Genomic DNA, 27,069 nt, shown 5'->3' on the forward strand with positions numbered 1-27,069 from the left:
GGTGTTTCTTTTTTTTTCCATTCTCATTATGATACCCTTTCTAGAGAAGTCTGTAGGCAACAACATTCATGAATGTGAAAATTCAGGAAAACATATTTTTGTAAGAATTCTTGTGTGAATGGAAATAAATAAATAATGCCCGACATACCTAGTTGGTTGAAGAAGCTGATGTCTAACTTGCAGAGAAAATATATTCAGAAGTATTAGTCTTCCAAGCTATAATCAATTAGATTACAGAGTGCACAAGTTAAAGGAAACAGCTTATTATGAGGAAGCAATAATTCTAATATCAAAGATAAATGCTTCCTCTTACTGTTATTTTGCTAGGGGAAGGAGTTATTCTCAATCTGGTGCCATTGTGCACAATAGTGGAGTTGTGGTATGGGACAAGCCTGTGAGTGTTCCTGGTAATCTTGAAACAAATGTTTCATTCAATCAGCTCTATTCTTAGCTTTCATCATAAACGAAACTAGATTTTTTTTTCCCTACTTTAATTAATTCAGATAACTTGTATTTTCTTCATAAGCCCAGTTTATTTTTTGTCAGAACTTCTTTCAGGTATCATTGAATTCTGAGCATCAATCTTGAAATTTTGTTCCTTGTTCTCGTATCAGAGATCCTCCAGGATATTTGGCAGCCTGTGGGGAGTAGCTGATTATATATTGGAAAAGTTCTCTCTGGTTGCATTTGCAGTTTAGTAGAGCCCTTGACTTGAGCTGGTTGATCGCCATTGCTGGGAGCACAGTTTGAACATGACTTTCAAAAGTTGGTGTGACCAGAGTGAATTCAGGAGTGACCGCTAGTCTGGTGTCAGGAGATGCTAGAAAAGATGTACAGGAGAAACTGGGGTTGTATTAAAGCAGTGATTTTTAACCACAGACAACTTAGAAGGGGTCTATCCTGAGAAATTAATGAAAAGAACCCTGCTGTCAATGGGCTTTTGTTCACTGTACAAAGGTCCATGCTTCCACTGGAAAATACTTCGCGATATACTGATGGGGAGGAGATAACATTGAAAATCATTATACTAAATGATTAATGGAACTCTGAGGCTCTAGTCACATCAGCTTGGCTATATTAATCACAAATTACTTTATTTCCCACCCCCATTTTTTGCCGGTGCATCCAAGGAGAGATGATGAAAATAAACAGCTGAAAGAAAGGTGGTGGTGTGTTGGAAGATCTTGGTCAGCTTCAAGACCCTACTTGTAGTTAGGCTGGTTTTGTGGTAAAGGCTTCTGGACTTGATCTTTTCCTGGCAGCCTGTCCCTTGTGCTCAGCTGCTGGCAGTGTCACATTTGAAGGTCCTGGAGAGCACTGATGGAATCACGAAGGCTGCTCACTCATGCTATGTATTGAAGAGTCTGTCTTAGCTAAGCGGATATGCTTGATTCCAAGTTGAACACTAGTATGGAATCCCATAAATAAATAAAAACTACCCCTCTGTTACAGCCCTGTGCACTTACTGTGGGCTTTTTTTTTTTTAAGCAGGAAAATTCTATGCAAGTTGCATAGGATTAATTTAAGCTTGTTGTATAATACCGACTTTTCAGAAGGTTGCATGGATCGCAAATCTACACCTGAGTAAATTTAGGGTACGCCTTTGGTATACTCTGATTTATATTTTGAACTTAAGCCCTTGATAGTTCTTGCCTTCTTGCAGTTTCTTGTTACTTAAATGAACAATACCAAAAATGAGTAGCCAGTACGTTAAGATTTGCTCTGTATTTCTTGTCGATTATCTTTGGCAACACATATGTATACTTTAAAGGCAGAAATGTTTTTGCATTATTTGGAGACTGTTTTTGTCTATATTAATTCGTTATGGCAAGAATTAGATTTATTTATGCAAAACTTTAGGCTAAAACAGAGTCAAGTTCCTATATTCTGGAGTACCTTTTTTCATCGAACTTAAAACTAGCAGATTTTGGAGAAGGAAAGGTGCATTGCATCTAGAAGGAGGGCTCTTTTCTGCTGGTGCAGTTTAGAAGGTCTGTAAAATGGAGGATTGTACTTGCACGAGGAATTTCTAGCTAAGAGATGGTGCAAGTAGAGAAGCTTTTGCAACTATAGCTGTAAGGTACTAAAAGTTAAGCAGGGGAGAGGAATTCATGAGTTCCTGATTTCACATGGCATTCTCCCTCTTTTGCTAATATCCCACTCATCCTCACAGAACCTCACTCATTTTGCTGCAAGTTGCTATGAACTCAGGGATTTTTACAAGAAGGACCCATGTTCAAACCTAATCTCACTCATCTATATGTGCTTTGGTAGCTTTTAAAAAATATTCTAGTTCTCTTCAAATGTTTATATTCATAACCCACTGAAGTTCTGGAGCTCGTAATGTATTTATTTTAAATCTCCAAGAGATTAAGCCATCAAAACTAGGAAATGTTAGACTCGATTTTTGATATTTAATGGGGAAAAAAAAAATTCTCACAGCTTGTTCCAACCTTGTTCGGATTTCTTTTCTCTAATTTACATAAAGTAATATAAAATTTCAAAGAAAAAGTCATTTTAAAATGTAATAGCCATCTACTAAACATAAAATCTCATTCTTCCTAATTATTTCTTCATATTACTATGTTGCACTTGTGCATAAAAACGTGTGGCTAGATACAGGTAAGAAACCAGAACCATAACACTCTTCTGTCAGCTGTTTCTTGGTTCCCAGAGGCTTATTTCACATGCTTTCTGACCACAAAAAAACTCTTTGTTCCTGTGTGTACCCTTCTCCTATCTTGGGTTTCAGATCTGTAGTTGCTAATTTTTAAATGGGCTTTTCCTGGAACACTGCTTGCTTTTTTTTTCCCTAATTATTATTTCCTCCCATGTATCTGGCATTCTCCGTTTTTAAAAGCAATAGAGTAGACATCGATGCTCATCTGGTAAGGCACTGCATTTACTGTGAAAACTCAAAGGAGCACAATGAATATGCAACTCAAAGGGTTTTGGTTTTTTTTTTTTACCTCTGCCTTTTCATTGGAGTGATATATTGGCAAGACATAATTAGAGGCTAGTCTTAAACCATTATTTTAGGTCTCATTTACTTTGCTCCAAAAGCAGGTTATTGGGACAGTGGCTGGATTATTTCATGCTGTTTTTCCTCATATTGCTATTGCACTATTACAAAGTTGTAAGATTTCCAAATAGGCTATTAGACCCTATTTCCTCCTGCAAAATAATGAAAGTTTAGTCTATGTCTAGTATGACCTCTGAGAGGAAAGACACTTCAATAGATGGATGAAACACATGGCAAATGGGAAGGAGATAAAAAAAAGAAACAAAGGTGATGTTGGAGAATCTAATACTATATTAGTCGCCGTGGTCTTAATGATCTATTCCTACCTGCCTCATCAGGTTGTGGTGCTACACCATACACTTGAGATATTTTTCAGACAATGCTTTTTTTTTTTTTAAATGACAAAGTAAGTTTCTTGTTGGTTTCCAGCTAATGAGCAGTCCCATCCAAACTGCAGTCCCTGCTATTATGTTGGTAGTAATGGTTTTCTTACCTGTTCTTGAACTTGATTTAGTTGATATAAATGTTTCTTCTTTATTTTTAGTTAACCAGGTTCTCTGCCTTTTACTTTTCTCAAAGGCAAATACTTCCCATGTTCAGCAGAAAGACGCTACATCACTCTACAGGCTTGCAGGCAACTTGTGTCTGCTCTGGCTTAAAGGGTAGAACTGTGGATGTACTGAAGCATTGAACAGCTTATGTATTTCTGTACATTAGATGTGATATTTCAGATTTATTTTAAGTAAATACCTACAAAACCAGAACAGGATTACCAAGTAATTACCAGGATTACCTGTGGAAAAAAGGAACATACTGTGTTTTGACCAGCTTTTGCAGTTAAGATGATTTTTTTGTTGTAGTGAGAATCGGTCAGTCAAGAATGTTGTTACGTTTATGAAAATAAAGGCCTCATAAACGATCAGTGTACCTTTCTGATTTCAAATAGGTTGATTATTATTATTATTGTTATTATTATTAATTTTTAAAAGTGTATTTGGATTATTGCTGTTGTGAAAACATAAGCAAGAGAAAATGGAACAATTCTTGAGACAGAGAAATGTTTGCTTAGGTATGTAGAACTACATACTCTTAAGAATTTTTGATAAGTCATCACGACCCAGTTCTACTTCATAAATGTTGGTATTACAGCAAAAAAAGTTGCAGTTGTTTAACCAAGAATGTTGTTTTCTAATTAATCTGTTAATTATGTCAGTGAAACCGCCATGGTGTGGTGGTGTGTGGGGGTATATTTTTAATTTTTTTTAAAGTAACTTAATTCTTTCTTCTTATGTCTAGGAGACATTTTTAATGCTCCCTCTCCAATTGTCTCTTGATCTATATCTATAGATATATTTTTCTAAAAAATGCTTCCTCTTGTGTTAGTGACAGCATGGTCATTCTTGTTTCAGTATAAGTTACCAAATCACTTTGATTACAGTACATGTCATTAGTATTTTAAGGAATTATGTTGTATTTCTCCCCTCCTAAGTCTTCAAGTGTTGTTCCGGGCCTACATTTGCTTGCATGGCTCTCTGGATAGCAAGACTTCTGATTTTTCTTGCTTTTTGTAGTTTGTTTGCAATTTTACTCAGCTGGCATCTGTGTCTGTCTGCTTTTGTTGCTGCCAATGTGTTAGTAACAACTAAAACTGTTATCGTCTGTCTTCTTCAGGTCTTAAAATAATAACAGCATGCATTTGGGCTTAGCTGGTGATCATTTCAGAACCTCAAATTAAAATTTGCTGTAATTACAACATAGCCTGTGATATGATCTCCATGTTTAAGTATTATTAACGTAATATAATCTTATGTCTAAGCATTATTAGTAGTTACTGATTAGCCAGATTTCCTGCAAATACAAAGGTGGATATATTCAAGCAGATTAACCACAAAGCTGGGGTAGTACTATGATGATTGTAAGCATTGTATTATCGTAGTGAGATCATGGTAGTATGCGCAGTATGCTTTAATAAAGCCTATGTGGCCAGATATTGATGCGTACCTTAGATGTTGATTTTGTTACTGTTAGGATGCGGTCTCCTGAGGAGGAATGAAAAGATGCAACCTCCTCATGATCTAGACCACAGGGGATAAATTTTGTTACCAATGATTTACAAAATTCTTTTACTGAGGAAGGAACGTAGGAGTATTTCCCACTTTACAGGTGAGAAAATTGACTTATAGTTGCTGAGTGACAAAATGATTTCACCTCTCTAACATGTTCAATAAAACCCATTTTCTCTAATCCCCACCGTGTGATTTGGTAGCAACTAAAAGCTGCAGCCATTGCAGTAGCCTCCTGCTTTAGGACAGGAGAAAACAGTTCTCCTAATCCCCAGAGGAAGGTTACAAACCCTCCTGAGCTCTCTAGCAGCAGCGTGCTACTCAAGTGGGGTTTCCTCATATCCAACATGTAGCAGCAGGTAGGGAACAGTTATGATTTATGAGGCCTCTGTTCCCATGGGCAGATATACTGCCTGGGCAATGTTGAATGTATATATTAGTTCATGTCATATTAGATAAGTGTCAACGTAAGAGCACCTTTTCCGTATGTATTTTCTATGAATTAAAAAGTGTTAACAGTAGCTTCCCGAAAGCTTTCAGGAGTGTGACACAGCCAGAGATTTATGGTTTCCTCATTCTTGCGTGCTATGCAAAGATGATAAATGGGCCTTCAAGGAGCTGAGAAGACATTTAAGAAAAAAAAAAGAAAAGGGAAAGCTACTGACCTGACTTTGAAGAAGCTCCTGACCGGAGGGAAATCTTAGTGAGATAGGGAAATGAAAAATTAATGGAGAGTTGCATGCGGTATGTTTGAGACAGCAAGTGTATTGCTCACCAGGTTATTTAGGCCTTAAGCGACTTCTCGTGTATGTATGTACATAACTTGAACCCATTTTAAATATGCCAGTTCTTTCTTCCTCACCCTCCCAAAAGTAAAGGTCGTATTTAAGTGATTAGATTATTCTATTTCGGGTTTGAGGTTTTTTTCCTCCTATTTCATACGGCGTAAATGGTGTGAAATCTTCCATTTGACTCATTAGCTTTATTTAGTAGTTAGTCTGGCTTTATGCAAGTTCCTTTGGACAGACTTGTTGACGGCTTCCTCTTTCTGACTTAAAGGCAAAACATTCGTATGGAATATAACAGCGAAGGAGGCTCTGGCTCCAGTCAGTTTGCGTTGTATATGCTGTGGGAGACCAAAGGCTCTGTACGGGCTGCTTCCCTACACTAGTCATGGCATGTGATCTACATCCATCTATAGGAGCCTTTGTTTTAAATTTCTGTTTAAATTTGTGTTAAATTCAAAGATTCAAAGACTGCCTGAGAACTGTGATCTTGTGGCCTTAAAGGTTAAAGGACCTTCAAAATGCTTCTCCCACATTTTTTAATTCAGTACAGTTATCAGCGTAGAAATCTTTGCTTGTAGCACCAAAGAGAAGATGGGAAAACGTAATGATGGGGAAGAGAAAATGCCTGCATGAAGTTAGGGGTGATGCTTTCTCCTTTAGTTTCTTGCCTTGAGTGGATATGAATGGGGATGACTTTCCACTGTGAAGGATCAGGACCAAGGAAGGTATTTTTCCAGGTCATATTGGAAAAGAGGAGATGGCACGTTCTAATCTCTCCATATTGTCAGCTTTGTTGAAGATTAAAAGTGTAGTTTTAAAGTCATAAGTGTGTATAGGTCACAGTTCCTGGAGTCACGTGAAGACAAGAGAGTTATTTTCCTTTCAGATAACATGTATTTCCATGAGTCATAGAACTAAACAAAATTTGAGTTCTCCCCCCCTCCCCCCCCCCCCCCAAATCTTTTTTTGTCTTAAGTCTGACTGATTTGGACATCTAAAAAAAATTTGGCTCCAATCGAAACTCTCTTTATACTTGGATCAAATGTTAGGGCTCCCCTTTGTGGATTTACTGGCATCAAGCAGTGGGGTTGAAGGCAACCTCTGTGCGAGTGGAGAAGGATCTTCTATAGAACCACCTGTTTTCATAAAGCACATGTGGATTTCATATCTATGTTACCTCTACTCTTTCATCAAACTTAATTAGAAGTTGGCTGTTGGGTTTAGCCACCGCTAGGGAGGAATATCATTGAAGTGGGATTCCATAAACTTAATCTCCTGTAGGAAGCTATGCTCATAAAAGTATATTTTTTTTAGTGCTTGTTATGGCCAAGACAACTTGCAAATGGGGATAGCAGGGAATGGATGCATGTGCTGGTGTCTGGAGCAGTGGAGAGGCTGGAGAAGGAGCTGAAGCAGTCACTTTGGCAAGCAGTGCTGGCTGGTGTAAACCAGGGCTGTCTGAAGGGAGGAGCTCTGCTTCTTCTGTGCCCCTGAATTGGTGCATTTCATAATAATTTCGAGTATCACAGGTCATATTTTTTACTTTTGTCTTTTATGAGAGTACAACTTTTGAAGCCTATTTTTCAGGGGTAGGCCATGAGCATTTCAGAAAGTGCCACATATGGCAAGAAGGTAAATTCAGTCTTGCTGCTGAACTTGGACTTGGCCATTCCACTTCTGGTAGCAGGAGTCAGGGCTTCTCATTATTGCTTGTGAAAGACTTGAGCACCCTTTACATTTGTGCCTGCTTCAATGGACCTCGTTTACAGTCTGTACTTGCAGCATGAAGGCGCTCTTCAGCTCTGCCTTAAGTTTCGAATTGCTTAAATCCATCTTGGGATGTGCTCATACTATACGTCAAAAGTGCAATGACCAGTGTAATGTCCCTGGGTTACTGCAATATTGAAAGGTGTTTGGGGCTTGTCCAGTCTCTGGGACTGGGAATGAAGGGTTTTAAAACCTGCAGACTTTGAAATCTTAACCAATGTAGGGGAATTATATTTGTCAACACTTATTACAACCTTCTTAATGCTTTCCTGAAATCCATGTGATTTCAGGATTAGGCACTGTTGGACATAACTGAGGCTGTGAGAGTTTGTAATTTTGTCAACAGTAAGAATTGTTTGATCTGAGTCCAGCAAAAATATTATGTGACATAATACCTCTGAAATTACTTGAGGACTTAAAAAATTACGTTGCAACATGAGGATTGCTCTGAGTAAAGAAAATGCTAATTAATGTGTGGGGTTTAGCTTTTCTTTATTTTTCCATTTTCATGTCCTCTTCTCTAGGAATGTTTCGGAAAAACGAAGATTTGACTCCATCCCAGAGGTGCTTGGCTGTAAGGTAAGGCTTTCCGACATCTCCGAGAGTCTGGTCTTGGGGCTGGGAGGAGCTGCTGCTTTCTGTGCTTTATTAATGCTCTGTGGAATTGCTGCAGTTCACATTCAAGACAGAGAGTTTACAAACTCATAAAACAGATCCACGTATTTCATATTTGTAGCTTAATTCATACATCTGTTTTCCTGGAAAATATCACTAGAAGTAGGTTTTTATGCTTTTTTAAGAAAAACATTCAAAGTTCTATACATTCTGTGCAAATTAATGCCATATCAGACAGGAGACTAGTTAACATTTAGTACACATATAAAGTAGCTGGTGAAAGAACATGCTTGTTTAATTCTGTTTTTCAGTATTTAACTTACCTTTTCTGCTCGCTCTATTCAGGAGACTTGAAAATATTATGTTGTCCTGGGCAGAACAGTCTTGACTTGAATAATTTTCCTTAACTGAAATTATTGCCAGTTAACACAAACTTTTGTTTACTGATTCAGTTATTGAGGGGGGGGGGAAAAAAGAAAACATAAACAGTTGAACAAGCACTTAGGGAAACACCCTTCCTTCTCCTTCCCCAGGCTCAGCTTCAGCCAAACACCTCTACTGAGCAAGGAGAAAGCCACCAGAGTTCAGGAGATCTGTTTGAAAATGCTCAGTATGGATTGGAAGGAAATACTATGTATAGAGTGTTTTAAGCTGTGATTACGAAAGACACACAAACTGCTTTTCTGCATGTGGTTTTTACTGCAGTTAGAGTAAGCAATGACATGGAGTATGACTTTTCCTACTGTGGAAATTCTGTAGAACTGCACATTCCATCTCACAAGTTGCTTGTCTTTGAATTACAGACGCATGCCAAGTCTACTGGAGTATTTAAGTTACAACTGTAATTTCATGGGTATCCTGGCAGGCCCGTTATGCTCTTACAAAGACTATATTACTTTCATTGAAGGCAGATCATACCAACTGCAACAGTCTGAAGCAAATGGGAAAGAAGATACAAAATATGAACAAACGGATCCTTCTCCAAATGTAAGGTGTATGACTCTTGCAGTGCCGATGCTTACATGATCATTGCATGGAAAGCTTGGTTTGCACTCTCCATTTACAGGTGTAACTTTCGAGCTGTATCTGGAGTTTGTTCATCAACAGTATAGTTCCCTGTTCAAAAAGTTAAATACTTATTTTTTTAAGGCAGGTTTTCTCCATGGTTTCCAGTCTGGGTCTTGTGGATAAAGCAAATTAAATTGGAGCTTCCTAACAAGCTTATATGGTAAAAAGCCATCTTTAAGTTAAAACAGTTCATGCATGTTTCCTTCAAAGCATATACTGTGCACAAAAAAAGTCCTGGTGAGGACGAAGTCCATGTTTGGTTGTTTGAAAGCTAGTGAGACTTTAAAGTTCCAGCAAAGTTCCATGAACATTCTCAAATTCTACTGTTTTTTAATGTCTTCTTGCAGCAAGTACAAAACATTCACTTGTAACAAGCTGAAAAACACTCGTAGAAATAGTTTCATTTTTCTTGCTTTTATTCATATATTAAAGATGGATTTTGATCTGCAGGCATAATAAAAGATGTACTAGCCATAAAGCTATGGCTAGTAATCCATACAATATATTTCTTGTCTTTGTTTTGTTTATTGGAAAAGAGACTAAATACATAGAGAAGAAAGTCTAGTTGATCATACCTTACAGAGATATTGTATGGCCTGAATTACAAGCTTCCAAAGCTTGTTGCTTTTTAAATTTAATCCAATTAGTTTAACGCTTGGGTACTGAATATTATCTTTTTGTTCTTTTCGTGTTTTCTTAAATAGGAGTGTATCAGACTTTTAAATTTGTGTGTGCCTAACAGAGCTATTACCACATATCAAAAGCAGAATTACCATGGAGTTGACTGGAACACTTCAGATCAATGGCTTTCACTAATTCCAGCACCAACTACCTGTTTTCTGCTTATCTTGTGGGCCACCAGGTGTTTTTGGGGCAGGTGAAGGCACTCCCACACAGAGCTGCTTGTCACGTCCCACCATCTGGAGGTTCCCTTCCCCACAGCTGGGCTAATCAGTTGTGTCATCTCCAGCCACTTCCAGCCGTGGAATGTGGATGAGGACTCTTTGCACATTCTGTTCTACCCGTCTTGTGTGGTTGTAGTAACTTGCACCGCAGGAATGTAAACTAGTGGCTGGAGGGTGATAATATTTTAAACTTCTCCCCATGTTGGCGAAGTACCGGAGCTCCTAGAAGTGTCTTGTGGAGCAAGTTCTCAGGAAGGGAGAAAGACACAGAGACCTCCTGTCTCCTGGCATAGATTAGCACCTCATACTCCTTTGGTGGTCCAACACTGGTGTGTTGGATTGACAACATAGCAGAGGATTATTTTGTTTTTAAACATCGTGTTGACTCAGTGCAGGCATCACATCTTATGTACTACATTCCGATTTGTACAGAAAAATAATGTAGGAAAATTATTGCAAATAAATGGAAGTAACCAAGTCTGCCAGTATCAGTACTTCTGGACATGCATCTACTGGTTGCCTGGTAGGACTTCCTAGCTTTTTACCATGTAATCTTGCTAGCAATCTGAACAAAGCCAATAGAACTCAGTGTAAACCTGTGATGGATTCTTCTTTCAGGTAAGCAGTTTTCCTTAAAATGAATTGCTCTCAAGATGCTTGAAACTTTTTGCGATTTATGCTGCATTAGCTTTTGACATAAAAATAAAGAGAAGCTGTCTATGCTGTTGATACTTCATTTCCCAACTGGTGTTAGAGAAATCTGGCTGCATTTTATAACACCAGAGAGTATTGTGTGCTTTTGGAGAAATATGGATGATATAATTTAACTGCATTTGCTGCATCAATTAGAGCATTCATTGTCTTGTTCTAGAAGAATGGTTAAATACTATTAACTTCATATTAATACTTTAAACTTGTTCCTTGATTCTCATATTCAAGAAAAAAAATTGTTAGGTAACTCAAAAAAATGAAATGTAATGGGGATCAGCAAATGTGAATGTAGTAAATGAAAAAAATACCCTTCAGCTGAGTTACAGTAAGTTTAATTTCTTCTTAAGTATAACTACATAACCAAAGTAGTTCATGCCAGCCTCCTCCTCTATCCTGTGTGTTGACTGCATGATGTTAACTTGGTTTAGTATTTTTGCTGTGTTCATTGCATGTTAAATGAATCAAGTTAACATATTAAACCCTATTTTTTATGGCCCTCCTATTGTGCCTTTTTGCAAGCTATCAGTTGTTGGTGCTCAAAGTGGTGTCAACTCTCAGAAATTAATATCTGTCTTTGTAAGTTTTTTTTTAGTATGGCTACCCTTAAAATGCAAGATTCCTGTCTAGCAGATATCTGCTTTCTTGCTTATTATACAGACTCTTCCTACAGGTTATAAGGTTCTTGCTTGATTAATTACCTGTAATTTTTGCCTGAGGTACTAACCTCCTTAAAATAATACACTTTAACATAGTTCAGTATTATATTGAGCTCCTTATTGATTGTCTATCAACCTAAGAGAATAACAGATTCATTCAAATAAAAGGTTAAAAGATCCTTTTCTACTTTTTGGTATATATTTATATATATTATACATGTTTATACAATAATATATTTATAAAATTCCTGACCTCAGTGACTGTTTTACCTTTACTGCTTCACTTAGAAAGCTGTTTCTGAACTCCTTTCTCTGATTCAGAATCCAGCTTTCAACTTAATTATATTACCATCTAATAAATGCACATTTGGTTTTGTCTTGGCACAGTCTTTTAGCTTAAGTACCTTTTTACCTTCCCAATGTTGGCCATATAAGATATTTTTATACAGGTATGCTCAGTTTTTGTTCATCAAAGCTAAACGAGCCAAGCCTTTCTACCTTTTTGTTGTAAAATAAATTTTATGTTCTACGTTGTGCAAGATCAGTTATCCTGCAGTTTGAGTTCTTTTGATTCCAGTCTGAAACTAATCTGTCATTTAAAAAAAAAAAAAAAAAGGCAAACCCCTCAAAAGCTAGATTTTTCACTTCATTTGCTTTTCTAATCTGCCTCACTAGAAGGAAAAGAGCAAAAACATGCAGGCAAGTTGAGGAGACGGCAGGACTGCTGCTTTGTGTTGCAGCCTGACTTTGGATTGTCCATCAGAAACTGTTTAAACCAGTCTCAAAACTGCTTGCTAAGGACACCAATATACCTGATACCGATCCCTGTAAGTGGTATCAGCATGTTTGATTTGGCTTCTGGGATTTATAATTATTGAGTGAAGTCATACAATTAAAAAAAAAAAAAAAAAAAAGTCATGCTGTTTCTGGATGTAGCTATGTTTGTCCCTATATCTAAGTGTTGCCGCTAAAAAAAATTGTGGAGATACCTCAGTTGAATACATAATAAGTAAATTAAACCACCTTCCTCCTACAGTATTTTTGTTACAACTACAAACTGAAGACTGCAGAGTTTAGTTTTTAAAAAGTGTAATTTATGGCAGAACCCTGTATGAGTTAATTTTTTTTAATTAAGAGAAATTTTTTTGAAACTCCATGATCTAGTTAAAAACCTTGGAGAGTTACCAAGCATATTTTGGGTTGAATAGGCAGATTAATGATTTCTATTTACCAACAGAAAAACTGGTAAATATTGACAGCAGCAAAAAGCAAACCTTCAAACAGAGATAATGTTACTTCTAAGTTGCCAAAATGCATTTTGAGACTTTGTAGAGATCTTCAGATGGAAAACACCTATTTTATATGTTTATGCTTATAAGTTGCATATTGAAGTTTTAAGTAGCCTATTAATGTTACCAGCCTATAAATACTATTTCTCATGCTTAAATTGAACATGACTTTAATTTCTGGCTCAGACTTTGAAGTTAAATCATTGCAACTGTATTCAGAACTTTGGGTTGATGCCTTTTGGTATTACAAATATCCAACTTTTGGGTGTATCAGATATTGCGTACCAAAATTAAAGATTCATTAATGTTAATAATAATTGGTTTTCTGAACAATCATTTCTATTTAAATTCCTTAAGAAGTTTAAGCCAACTGAACTTTGCTCTGGTAAAGAAAGAGATGGATTAATACTTGCTAGAAAAACAAAGGAAAGCTTTTAGAAATTTAATACCCTTTACTTTTTGAACTCTTGTAATAGAGTAAAATATTAAAATGAAGTTTATTAGAAAGCAAGTAGAAATAAATAATTAAACCCCACCTTTATCTGTTAATAGGACGTTTCCTCCTTAATTATCTAGCTGGTTTGTTTAATTAGCTGGGTTTACTGATCTCTGAAATATCTTCCGAGATGGGCCACGTGAAATACATGCCAATATCCAAAATTACCCTCACCATTTATACAGCTTTTCCAAGTCTAATTTTTTATCAGTTTGTACCACCTCTTACATCTGTGTGCCTGGGTGAATCTTTGATACTGTGTGTCTCACAGAAATCTGTGTTTTCAGCTGGGCACTTAATGCTCCATTCTGTATCATGGAACAGAATTACTCTATCTTTTGGAAATAGGTATGTGAAGCTACACTCTTAATTGAAGCAAGATGTTATCTTTAAAAGTTTGGCCAGGTATAATGGAAGCAGGATGGACAGAAGAAGGATTCTGGTTATCTTTTTATGCTGATGCTTCAAAGAAAAAAAGCTAGATTGATTGTTTTCTTGCCAAGTTTAGTGTTTGTAGAATTGTAATGTAAATTAAAATTTTAATGTTTAAATTTAATTCAAAACTTGGAAATTACATTTAAGTGTATTAGCTCTCAGACTTTCGTAGGTGCTTGGTTAGTACATTACTTTAGAAACTTGCACTTTGGCGTGTGGATGAGACTAGCTGCTTAAGCAGCATTACTGCTCTATGCATTTTATAATAGAACCTTAGAAATGCTTTCCTAAAAATACATAATCTTTAGTGTGGTGGTTATAGGAAAACTGAATTTTGAGAAAATCCGAGTCCAGGTCCTACCTGAACAATGTATTTTTACATGTCTGTGAGCATGTAATTTGGCCCCTTGTAGCTTGATCGCTCTAGTTGGGAAAACAGGTCTATGTAGGACTGAGGTATTTTGGCTGTAAATTCATAAATTATTTCAGTATTTTAGTTGGTTTAGAATTAAGATATTGTGTAATAATCTGACAGAGATGATTGATATATTGAGTTGGGCAGCAACTGAACTTCTGCATTATGCCAAAGATTACCAAAAGTGAACTGAAGCTTTGCTGTTGGTTTTGGAATCTCTGCAATAATTGTACTCATTGTGTCCTACATTGTACGCTTTGTGTTATGATGCTTTAACAACTTACTTCTGTCAGTAATTTGACAATGAAATAAGAAAAAAAAAAAGAGTTGCAAAAGATGTTCCCATTATTGAAAGGGTTTTTAGAGACTCACTGTAGTCAGATGGGATTTGCTGCGTTTGCCAGAAGTGGTGCTCACAACTTAATCAAGGTAACAATATTCCGTGAGCCCCTGTAAAGTGTTACCAACTATTTGAAAGTTTTGAAGTAGTATATATTACTGAAAAGTTGACATATATACACATCTGTATAGGAAAGGAAGATTATAACTTGCCTTTTTTTCCGGAAGATAACCAAAAAATGACGCTGACAGAGTCTCCCATCTTGAACTTTTCAGATAGCCGTGGCACAGAAACTTCTCATCTGTGGACTGTCCTTACTCTTCCACATGACTATTACAAAAACTTTGCCTGTGGAATACAACATTGATGATCACTTCAGAGCTACAGCATCATGGCCTGTGAGGTTTTTCTACCTATACCTGTCTCTTATGGCTGCCAGACCCAAGTATTATTTTGCATGGACTTTGGGTAAGTATATCTACACAAATATAAGTATATCTACACAAATATCTATGTAAAAGAAAATGTATTGAGTTTCATTTGAGATGAGGCACACTAAACATGTATTAAAAAGTGCCAGTGCCCTCTTGAGGCCTTAGGAAAACATTATTACATTTAAGTATTATGAGGTTTTGTCAAGGTATATTGAATGGTGTCTCTTTTTGAGAAACAAAACTTACTATAAATCTAAGCATAGTGTTGTATCTGGATTGCAAATGAGATCATTGGTCTCCTGAATAAATCTGAGCAAAACATGGGGTTTTTGAGAGAGCGATAGTGTGTTAACGAGCAATGGCTTTTTTGCTTTTTAAAAGTTGTAGGAAAACTAGTCAGATGTACAATATCTGGTTTCTTTATGTGCCCTTTGGTTTTTGGCATATCTGAAAAGTTACTCTAAGCCTCTTTCTGTGGTTAGTTATCAGTAATTTGTGTGGTTATTCAAACATGAAGGAAAAATCAATGTATTGAAATTCAGATATATCACAGTGTTGTTAATAGTAGATGGCATTCACAGTAAAATTTTATAAATTTGATGAGTGACACTTCAGTTTTAGCCTTTTTTACTAAAAATTCTAATTGACCCACAGGGGAACACCCAGTCACTGAATAGGTGATACGGTTTAAAAAACATTTTGCTTTTCACTTGGTGTTATGTGAAACAAAACAAAACAAACAAACCTAACACACATAAGAGCTGACATCTTGGAAGGCTCACAAACCAGATTTCATTAGCTTCCTCTTCCTCTCCAGTTTTACATATTTGTTTCATAACCCTTTTGAGAGAGAATCTGTGGGAAACAAAGCAATAAAGGGAGCCTCAGTGTAGCTGCGCAGCGTGACTCATTTACAGCTGCTGGTTTCATTCCTGGTCAATGAATGAAGTGCTTTGAGCTTGTCTGGATATGGTAATTCTGGAGCTTGTCATGGAATGAAATAATTTTGAATATTGTGCTTTTATGCACCAGTATCATCGTCTGTAAAAGAGTAGGAGTCATCTGAAAAAGGAATAATCTTCGTTGTTTTTTTCCCTGTAGTACTTCAGATAGATTTCTTCTTATCCACTTGCTAGCAGTGTAGAACTGCCACTCCTCTGCTAAAATACTGAAGAAAATAAACTATATCAATTCTGTACTTTTAGTTTGCTAAATAACTTTTTTTACCTGCTTCCTTGCACTTTACCCCATTTAAACTTCTAATGATATGAGTAGAATGTGAAGGGGCCTTAACAGTTTTACTGGATGTTATGCTTTTGAGCTGTGTATTGCTGGTCTTGGGTTAATAAAATTAAACACTTAAAATGAATATTTACTAAAATGCTGATAAATAAAATGAGTTTTTACTCTAGCTGTAGTCTTTGTACTCTGGCTGGCAAGGGGATTATGGAGTTCATGTATTCAGCTGTTTCTAATTGAGCATAAAATGATTGTCTAATGTTCGAAGTTGACAGCAGTGATAGCAGATGTGTAGCAGCAAATTTTATTGCTTTCAAAGATGCTTTTTGAAATGGTTATTGGTGAGGAAATAAAAATGTTATAAACTACCCTATACTAAACAAAATGTTACAAAGCCCTCTTCCAGACTAGAGGACACCCGGACAAACTGAACTTCAGGAAAGGAACTGTTTGAGTGTTTGAGTCAATTGTTTCCTTTACTTTCCAAACACATTGGATTAATGTCTTGAAAAAGATGTTGAGAAGAAGGGAAAATGCAAAATATATTAATGTCTTACATCTTGCTATTGTATAAAGTAAGTTCTTTTTAATATGGTAATACAAACTGAGCAGTTTCTGTTGCCTTGCTAGTTGTAATTTAAAAGGTGATGGTCTAATTACAGTGCTTTAGATGAATTTTGAGCTAACAGAGAGGGCTCATGCCCTGGAAGTAGAGGACTGGATCTGTATTGCTTCTGCAGAGCCTTGCGCCTGCCTCGCTTCCCAGTTCCTCGGGCCTCCTCTGGCCTGACAGAGGAGCTGGAATCACAGAACCACAGAATGGTTGGGGTTGGAAGGGACCTCTGGAGATCTAGTGCAGCCCACCTGCTAAAGCAGGTTCCCCAGAGCAGATCCCACAGGAAGGTGTCCAGGTGGGTTTGAATGTGTCCAGAGAAGAAGACTCCACAGCCTCTCTGGGCAGCCTGTTCCAGGGCTCTGGCACCTCAAAGTAAAAAAGTTTCTCATATTCAGATGGAACCTCCTGTGCTTTGTTCTGTACCCGTTGCCTCTCATCCTATCATTTGGCACCACTGAAGAGTCTGATCCCACCCTCTTGACGTCCACCCTTGAGATATTTATAAGCATTGATGAGATCCCCTCTCAGCCTCCTTTTCTCCAGGCTGAACAGACCCAGCTCTCTCAGTTTCTCCTCATAAGATGCTCCAGGCCCTATTCATCTTTGTAGCCTGCTGCTGGACTCCCTCCAGTAATTCCCCATTCTTCTCCCTGGGGTCACTTATTTACCCTTGTAAATGGATACACAACTGGATTCACGCCTCATGGATGTGTGTCCATGTGTGGGTGCATGCAGCCAAGCACCTGGCTCAACAGAGGCAATATTTGGGAAAAAACACCCTTGTTTCCTTGTATGTGGCCATCCTAATTTGATGAGTACAGCTGAGGATATTTCAGTGTCTGAGCTAACAAAGCTGTGGAAAAGGTGGGTGACTGAAGTGACAGGCGGTATTCAGCCTGAGATCGCTTGTACTTTCCTGCATCTCCCAGGTGATGGTAGCAGCTTTTTCTCCTGGGGAAAAAATATTGTTTGCTTTGAACTATTTGACCTTTGCTTTGACACACACTGTAAACACTTCACATTCCGAAGTGCTGTTGACAGCGGACTTGTGCCGTTAGTGGGAGTCTGACAAACGCTGCGTTGCTTAGTAAATGACTGTTTTCTTCTGTTAGGTGTGCAGTGGTCGGTGCGTGGTGCTGTGAACATGCACCTGCTTGAAGCCAAGCATCAATTTTTATCTTTATGCTTTATATGTCTCTGTTTCTGCGTAACGAAGACCAAAGACCTGCATCTGAGTGCTGAGCTGCTCTCTCAAATCGTTACAACCAGTCTTGATGCATCTCATTGAGTTTTTCTGTCAGATCGCTCAAGCAAGTCTATGAGAGAGAAGGAACATCTGTACTGTGCAGTAGATGTTGCAACCTTTCATTCTTCTGCTTTTGTACAAGGTTTTTGTGTTGCTTGGATTATTTTCTATTTGTTCAAGTGTCTAATACAGTGATCCTCAGTATTAAAAAAAAAATACGTAGCCTTTAAAATGTGATAAATATTTTGAACAGACTACGTGTTGTGTGATGCACAATTTGTAATACAGGCTGTTTATAATTTACTTCTTTTTTGTTTCATTGCAGCAGATGCAATCAATAATGCAGCAGGGTTTGGTTTTAGAGGCTATGATAAAAATGGAGTTACACGTTGGGATCTAATATCAAATCTGAGAATCCAGCAAATAGAGGTTTGTTTCTGACTCTTTCAAGTAAAATAAGTGTCCATGTAGGTAGTTGCTTGTAATTTCAGTAAATTTTCCTGCACATTTTGTGATAGTATGTTCTAAGTCAAAAATGACAAGTTCACAAATGTCATTAGGAAAGGATGGAAAATAGAGGCTGTTTTGAACATGTTCTGCTTGTGAATTGACTTCCAAAATATTTTTGTGATTTTTAACTAGTTAGGTAAATACCTTTTTCAACTTATCACAAAATTATTTTAAAAAATAATTTCTATGTCAGAATTTTGAAATATTTTGTAACATTTTACAATATGGAAGTAATTAATTTGTTTTTACTTTACAGTTTTCAACAAGTTTCAAGATGTTTCTTGATAACTGGAATATCCAAACAGCTCTTTGGCTTAAAAGGTATTTATTGCTTCAAGGAAAGCTTTTCTCCACTAAAGTTTCTTAGATAAATATTTATTTGAAGAAAATTTAACATTTAAAGCTAAATTCCACAAAACATCAGTTGTTTAGCAATTGCATGGAACACTCTTCTTGTAGTACTTGAATTAAAGCCTCTGAAATTAGGACTTATATCTTAGTATAAACTATTGGGTTATGATAGAAACTGTTTTTCTTCACTGGTCATAGGGAACCTTAAATTATTAATCTGTGGAGACGTACCTTTTTTTTTTTTTTTTTTTCTTTTTCCTTGCTTAGCATTCAAAGTGCATGTTGCTGAGAGCAGCAGACAAAATGTACATCTTGGCCTGTGGAAGCTGTGTATTATTTTTAGCCACACAATGATGCAGGAACTTCCATACATTCTGTGAGACAACTTTCTGCACTCCTTCCATAATTAGCACATGGCAAATGTCAAACCCTACAATGTGCTGTCAACAAAAGTTGCAAAAGAATATCCCTCAGATGCACTTTTTTCCTTGTCTGAAAAATGGGTATAGTGCCCAGTGATCTAAATCACTTTGCTTTTACTGCTTTTTTGTGTTAACCTGAGAGTAAAAAAGTGTTATTGAATAGTGTGTGGGTGCTGTTTCCCTCCTCTTAGTCTCTGTGTAGTTGGTGTTTTATCAATAGGTGTGAGTTTAACTGAGACCCCTGTCTTGGGACCACCCGGGGGACTTTATCTCTTATTCTAGGATGGCTGGCAACAGGATGTTTCTTCCATAAAATTTATTTACAGTGTATTCTCTTTGTTCCATGATTCCTTTCCTAAATATTCTTCTGACCAAATTAAAAATGGAAATTGAATTTTATGTGATTATTCTAGTTGTCTTAATAGGCAATGGAATCTATTACTGGGACAGCCAGCAAGGAAGACTTACATGATTGCCAGTATTGGGATGTGTCATTTAATAAAGCAAATAAGCTATTTAGCTATTTTAAAATGCATTTTAATTTAGTTATAGGAGTTTGTCGGTACTAAAACTTCACAGGAAAAGGTTGTATTTCAACAAACTTTCAAATCTCCTAAATAGAATGATTCTAAATGAAAACTTCTAGTGGAAAAGAGTAACATTTCTGTGAAGAATTGAAAGAAAAAATGCAAATCAATTGCTCAGGGTGACATTAAAAGAAGATGTCAAGAAAAATTAAAGCATCTCCTTTAGTAAATATTTTTAAGAACAATTGTAGAAGAATCTTTGAGGATAGTCTAAATCCATATTGATTCTGCCACAGTGAAAGGAATAAGGGTGGATATTTTCTTAAGGTTTGTTGCAAGTAAAAGATTGTTTTAATGATTATATATAAGCACCATAATAGTGGTACAGAGTGTCTATTATATTAGCAATCATTTGGTTAGTTGCAATGCTACAGCAGTTTGAATAGAGGACAAGCTCATGTATTACTTTAAACATCCACTTTTAATACTTCACTTGTTTACCGTTTATAGAAATACCTAAAATCTTGGGCATTTTTCTGACATGAAACACCAGACATCAGCATTTCTTGTTCTGATACTCTCTGAAGAGAAACTGAACCATCAGAATTACAGGACCCGATTGTGTGTAAAAATGAACTCCTTGTAAAACACAGCTAATGGATCTACAGATCATAAAGAAGTTTAATAAACATTTAATGTAGATCACAAAATACAGCAGTTTGAAGGTATTATTGTTAGAAGCATGCAAGTTAAAATAGATATTTACATAGTAGCATATATCAACAATATATATCATCATAATGTTTCCTGACTGGGGAAGCTGTTATGTTTCCCCTCAGCCTGTTCATTCTTTCTTCTTTTGTTTTTTTTGTTTTTTGTTTTTGTTTTTTTTTTTTTCCTCCCCAAAGAAAGCATGTAATTCCATTTGTCTTTGGTCGTATTTGCAAATCCTCTGTGGCTCTTGTTGTTCTCTTCTGGCATCTTTCCAAACTCCCTGTCGTCTTACAGCAGATGTGGTATTTCTGCTGAGACCTCGAAGGCCTTTCCCTGGCATGTTACAGGCGGAGTTGAATGGTTTGAGTGGATTAACTACCTTTCTTTTCTTTAGGTAACACTCTTTCTAACACATCATAGTATTACATCTGTCTGTTTTGCAGCAGCAAGCTGCTGTTGATTCACGCTCAGTTGATACTCAGTGTTTCATGCTGTTGATTCATAGTCATACTCAGCTACACTTGTTCAGTGATGTTACAGGGATGGGGACTGTTTTGTATCTTCTGCTTTTCTTACTAGATGTTCTATACTGTGGACCATCTTGTTGATTTCAGAACATCATTCAAGTCTGCCAAGGTCATTTTGGATTCAAGTGCTCTATGTGTTAAGGAAACAACACCAATCTCCTTCATTGCTGCCACCTCCTCCACATCCCCCCCAACCCTCCCCAAAGAAAAGGAAGGGAAGGCAGGGTGGAAAAACATACTTCTCAGTCTGCCACCCAAGCTAGTAATAAAAGTATAGAACCAGACCAAAGGCAGTACCTTGTTGAACGATTAATGCGTCTTCCCACTTGTAGAGCAAATTATGGGTGAGATAACCTGAACCATCCATATTTGAATACATTTTCTCAGCCTGTTATGATGACTCGGTTTGCTTTTAGGATTGTCAAGGAAAGCATTTCAACACAATTTATACTTGACAAATCCATGGAGGAGTTTAAGCTTGCTTTTCGCTTTCTGAAATTAAAGCCTGATTATTTTTTCCAAGTATGTATCTTATCTGACTTGCATTGATATAGCTGTAATTTGGTTAGTTAATTTAGTTTCGCTAGCTTCTGAATGCTTTGCAGGGGAAAAATTGCTTAGTGAAAGTATTTTAAACCAAATAAAGATTGGAGGCATTTATTAATGAGACCTAATTAACCACCAGTCAGTGAAATATACAATCAGAATTAATATCAGTACTAGAACAGGTAATGCTTTGTATATGTTTAATGTTCTGGTTTAATAAACATTTCTAAATGCTCTTCTGTAGCTAATCCCAAAGAGTTTCAAAAAGAGCAGAGGCACACACAGTCACACATGAACTGTGTGTCCCACTGCGTGTCCGTGGGACACAATCCCACTCCTCCTTCTGGGAGCGTGGGCCCCCTGCTCGTGCACCTTGCCTGGGGGAGACGTGGGTGCTCCAGCTCTACCCCATCCTGCTCATTCACGTGCCAATTAGAAAAGCCTGTAACGAGTTCACGTGTGTGCAGCTGCAGGGACGATGTGTTGCTCCCTGTGTATTGCCCACTGCACTGACAGTCCCCTCCTTGGTATCTGCCGGGGGGGGGATGCTCTGTCTTGGCCGAGATAGAGGTGGTGATGCTGGTGGGGTGACTTCTGGCACTGCCAGGTCAGGTTTTGATGACTAGAATTTTGCTCCAAGATGTCTCCCTGACTTGTTACACATGTTCCTAGTGCCTTTGTACTTTCTAGGCTGACAGATTCTTTATCTCAAAAGTCTCTTTGAAATTCCCTGGTTACTGTTTAGTCTGGCCAATGTTGCTTTCCTCTTCAAGGTGCTCTATTTTGGGCAAATGTCCTCAGATAGTTTTGTGTACTACACATGCACACACCTCCACCCTACTTAGCCTCATGTTCTCATCTTAACGGGCATTGTCAGCAAAGCCCCTTGGCAAGGGGAGAGGGCTGTGCTGGCACCCTGCACTAAGGACCTCATATGATAAAATTCACATCTATTTGACTTGAAGAAACTAAATTAGCAAAATATACTTTTGATCTTTACCTATTCAGATCCTGTCTTTTCACCTTCTGCTCTTTAACATTGGCTGCATCATTTGGTCTCAGCAACTTTTGTATACATGGAAGTTGTAGTAAAGTAGTTACATTAGTAGTGAATGTTTTAGCCCTCTGTATCATTAGTTTGTTGTCTTCTTTGGATAACAGATGTGCATTCTCTTCTCTGTTGCTTGCTATGTGTGTGTAAGACCTTTTTACATACTGCTGTCTATGGCTTTTTTTTAGTTAAAGCTCATTTTTGTATATTAGCCTTAGATTTGTGTTCATGCATGCTTGTGCTGTTTATTTTTGCTTCATGTTAGTGTACGTCTGTTTCCATATTTCCTATTGCTTTTTGGTTTTCAGATCATTAAAGAACTCTTGATGAAGCCATATCAGAACCTTACCATGTTTCCTATCATTCTTCCACATCATGATGGTTTGTCATTGTGTCATTTAATGTTGTCTTCTAGAAACTACCTTTCTTGGATTCCTTTTTCCCTTCTTCCTTCTAGAATTCCTTACTGTAGGACCTTGCCTAATAATTCAGAGTCTCTATTTTTAAATAGCAGAGTTCAGCATTCTCCTTATTTGATATTCTCGCATCTCTAGAGTCATTAATTGTAATTTCATCATCATGCTCACCTAATTGCCCTACACAGACACATTTTCAGCTGTAGTCTCTCTATTGCTTAAAATTGAAGGTAGTTGTTACTTTCCCCCTTCTCCTATAAGCCGATTTCATTTTATGGAAAATACATCACCACAAGAGTTTGCAGGGCAGTCTGTGCCTTCCAGTGTAGCTTTTCAGAGGTGTTCTTGGATGGCTCAAGATCCCTTATTAACACCAACCACCATCTTTGGATGCTTGTTTATCACGTCATTGTAAGTACCACATGTGATGGCACTGAGCATAGTTTAGCACTGAGTTAAATAGTTAAATCGGGAGCCGTGAATAGCTTTAAGTATAATATTTTCTGTAAGTCATGATATAGTGGCAACATTATTACATAATAGTAAACAGCAATTGCATTGCAAATGATATGTTAGAGATGAAACTGCCAGAAGTATAAATGGTAGCTGGGAAGATTGTTGGTGATTTATCTAGTGTTATATGTATTGAATTGTCTTTGATTTGCTAGAGTGTGCTATGAGCGAGCCACCTTCAGCCCAACGATTCAAACCTTCATCCTTTCTGCCATCTGGCATGGCGTTTACCCAGGATATTATTTAACATTTTTAACAGGAGTACTAATGACACTAGCAGCACGAGCTGTAAGTACCAACCAAGTATCTTCTTAAATAATAATAATATTTGTAAAACAAAACTGTTCATGTTTTGTAATCCAAAGGTGCACTTTACAGTTGATACACAGTCTGTCTGATAGTGGTGTTTACTTTTTTTAGTTATGAGAGCAGTGGGAAAGATTAATTATAAGGAGAGGTTGATTGGTGGAAACAAGACTACAAAGCCTGTAAAATCTTTGTAGCATATCATTTTTGGAAGCTCTTCCTCTGTATTAACTGATCATGTATTACTATGCCATGCTGAACAGGATGATGTTATCTAGGATCATTTGAAAAAATGTTCTGATGATGAAAAAATCACTGAGTAGCTTAAAATTTGGGAGTCAATACTATATATATATAGAGTCTGCCCCCTCCCTAATTTCTGTCCAGTACTACCGTAGAGATGGTAACTAAAGAAAGCTCCCCCGCAACCAGCAGATAAAAGTCTCTAGTGCAGTTACTATTCAGAATTGGCCAGCCAGCAGTGCAGTCACATTAACAAGCTTTCGTAGCTGCTATTCAGGACCATATGGAACTAGCAAATCTGCCAAGAAGTGTCTCACAGTTCTGCTTGAGAAAGCTGCATAAGATAAGAACAGAGGCAGGTTTATCAGTTACTCAGTAGGAAAGAGGAACAAACAAATTAGGTGTCAGTGCAGAGCAGCGTAACAGATTGCTTCTCTGTTTGAAAGAACCAGCAGAATGAGAAACGAAGCAGACTGCTCTTTGTTGCTATAATAGCTAGGGGAAGGTGTTACTTCACATTAAGATTGTTACTAACAGTAATAAACCAGATGCTCCTCCCCTTTCTTTGCAAAGATGTGAGTATCATCCTTGTTTGACAGAACTGACTCCTGTCTTTACAATAGGAATAGCTCCCTTCTCCCTTCCAGATTCTATCACAGTGAACTTACAACATTTATCAGCCAGAGGCTGGTGCAAAAGCCAAGGTTCAGGGACAGTTCACAGGTAAAAGTTGTTGTATCCCCCCAAAAAGGTGAGTCCGGTAAATCAGGAGTGCTCGCACTGCACCTCGTCATGGGCTTCGCTAGTCAGCTGCGGTGTGTTCACATTTCATATATATCAATCAGTAGGCTATTAAATAAAAATATTGTTAGTTTCTCCGTTAACAGGTACTTAGTATTATCTGATAAGATATGTTATAGGTAGTTAAGCATGTTTATTATTTAACTTTACTAGCCTTTAATTGCAAAATGTGGCAGCTCTGAATCTACACTTTCTCCTCCTGTCATGCCTAAGCGTGTATTCAACTAGTTTTACTCCTTTTAGTCATTACCTGTTTCACGATCAGGTGTTTATTAGGGACAGTTAATAGGTGTATTTTTAAAGTTGTCCTTCAAGTCCTAAAATACCAGATTTCTCCACAAGAAATTATGTGAAACTTCACCCAAGTTTTACAGAACTTGGGAACAAGTCATTGCATGTGACCATAGGGGAAAACTGGGCAGGAGATGGCAGGATGAAGGGTATGTGGCTGGAATTATTAGTACTTATTTTACTTAGCTTAACTAAAAAAAAAGGCTGAGTGGGAATGCGGTGTCTACAGGGGAATTAGGGTAAGATGGACAAGAAAGGTAAAAAAGGTTTTTAATGTAAAGAATGAAATTGGCAGGAACCAGCCTTGGCTATGTTCTTTAGAACCAGGAGTTCTAAAGAAAATGAAGGTTACAGAAGCTGAACTGTGTACTTTGGTGTGCAACTTTCCAGAGACCACGGCCTCAGTGGAGGTGATTGGAAGGTGGCAACTGAGATACCAGGCTACACACAGGCTGAACTGAGCCCATCTTGGCTTGACAGCAAATAAGAATGTGAGCACGGGTGACAGTTCAGTCGAAGGAAGGAGGGGCGAAGACCTACTGGAGGGTTTTTAATTATAGACTTAAATAAAACTGAACCCAAACTCATGTGGGTTTGGGATTTTTTTTAAATACCTTTGATATTCCATTGTTTGAACAGAATTTTATGAACAAAAGAAGACTGCATAGAAAACTGAGTCATTTTATAATAGTCCCACTTGATATTTGTTGTTATTAAGACTCCTGAAATATGTCATAAGAACTGATATTTTGTATATTCTTACTTCTCCTAAAACATATCTGATTAGTAAGTGTATGAAAATGGCTTACTGTAGAGAAGCTTTCAACAGAAGCATTCTGGCTTTCATTTACTCCAGCACTATTTTTACAGACTGGCTTGATAGAATAGTGTGTTTGCCTCGTTCAGACAAGCGGTCTAAAGTTGGATGGGATCTAGGGAGTGGATTCATTTACTTAAATTTCTAAATGCTTAAATTCCTGTGCTGGGTGAAGCACCCTATCCTAAAAGGCAGGGATTTCAACTGCTGTTGAAGTTGATGGGCATTTTGAATAGTTTGAAGATACTTGACCAAGCTGTAGCATTTAAATTCATCCTATGAATTTTGTAGAAGTGCAACCAACACTTTATAGTAAGATAGCTCTCAAAGTTTATTCCTAAGCTAACTTACTATTATCTGTTTTTTCAGATAAGAAACAATATCAGACACTATTTTGTTGAATCTCCTGCTGTTAAACTATGTTATGATTTTATAACATGGATGGCAACTCAACTAGCAATAAGTTACACAGTTGTGCCATTTGTACTGCTCTCTGTAAAACCCTCTTTCACCTTTTACAGGTAAGCACATTCTACCTCTTTCCTTTTTCTTTAACTTGGAATAGAAGTATTTTCTGTGGCATAAGATTTCTGAAGCTCTTTTAGTGATAACTGTAAGATTGATTTGTTAGCTGAGCAAACTGTATTTCTGTTCTAGTGCTCGAAAATAGTTTGTGTGGTGTGTCATTTTCCTGTCATAATAGGCTTATTTTTCCTGGGGGAGGGGAAAAGACAAACAAACAAAAGCACTAACCATAAGCAAAAACAGAGGGCACCTTTGAGATTCCTGTACGCCTGGGAACTGTTTTATAGCAAGATTAGAGAATGACTTCCCAAAAGTTAACTTGTGAAAAGAAGCTGAAAGCCGAATTCTCTTCATTTACATCTCTGTTACAGCCCTAAGCCCTGTGAGGGAAGACTTCATTTCTG

At 37.3% G+C, this 27,069-nt stretch overlaps 1 protein-coding gene across 5 annotated transcripts in view; it reads left to right on the forward strand.

The window, feature by feature from the left end:
- The window catches only part of MBOAT2 (membrane bound O-acyltransferase domain containing 2), a 98,854-nt gene that overhangs the window by 64,938 nt on the left and 6,847 nt on the right, over positions 1–27,069 (forward strand). For all 5 annotated transcript variants that reach the window (XM_065631539.1, XM_065631541.1, XM_065631540.1 and 2 more), the window contains 7 exons: positions 8,165–8,219; positions 9,059–9,242; positions 14,846–15,038; positions 18,431–18,534; positions 18,872–18,936; positions 23,838–23,970; positions 26,510–26,661. In XM_065631539.1, the coding sequence (XP_065487611.1) occupies positions 8,165–8,219; positions 9,059–9,242; positions 14,846–15,038; positions 18,431–18,534; positions 18,872–18,936; positions 23,838–23,970; positions 26,510–26,661 (886 nt within the window). The remainder of the gene's footprint in view (positions 1–8,164; positions 8,220–9,058; positions 9,243–14,845; positions 15,039–18,430; positions 18,535–18,871; positions 18,937–23,837; positions 23,971–26,509; positions 26,662–27,069) is intronic.

The sequence above is a fragment of the Caloenas nicobarica genome, chromosome 3 (genome assembly GCF_036013445.1).
Source record: "Caloenas nicobarica isolate bCalNic1 chromosome 3, bCalNic1.hap1, whole genome shotgun sequence".
Lineage (NCBI taxonomy): Eukaryota > Metazoa > Chordata > Aves > Columbiformes > Columbidae > Caloenas > Caloenas nicobarica.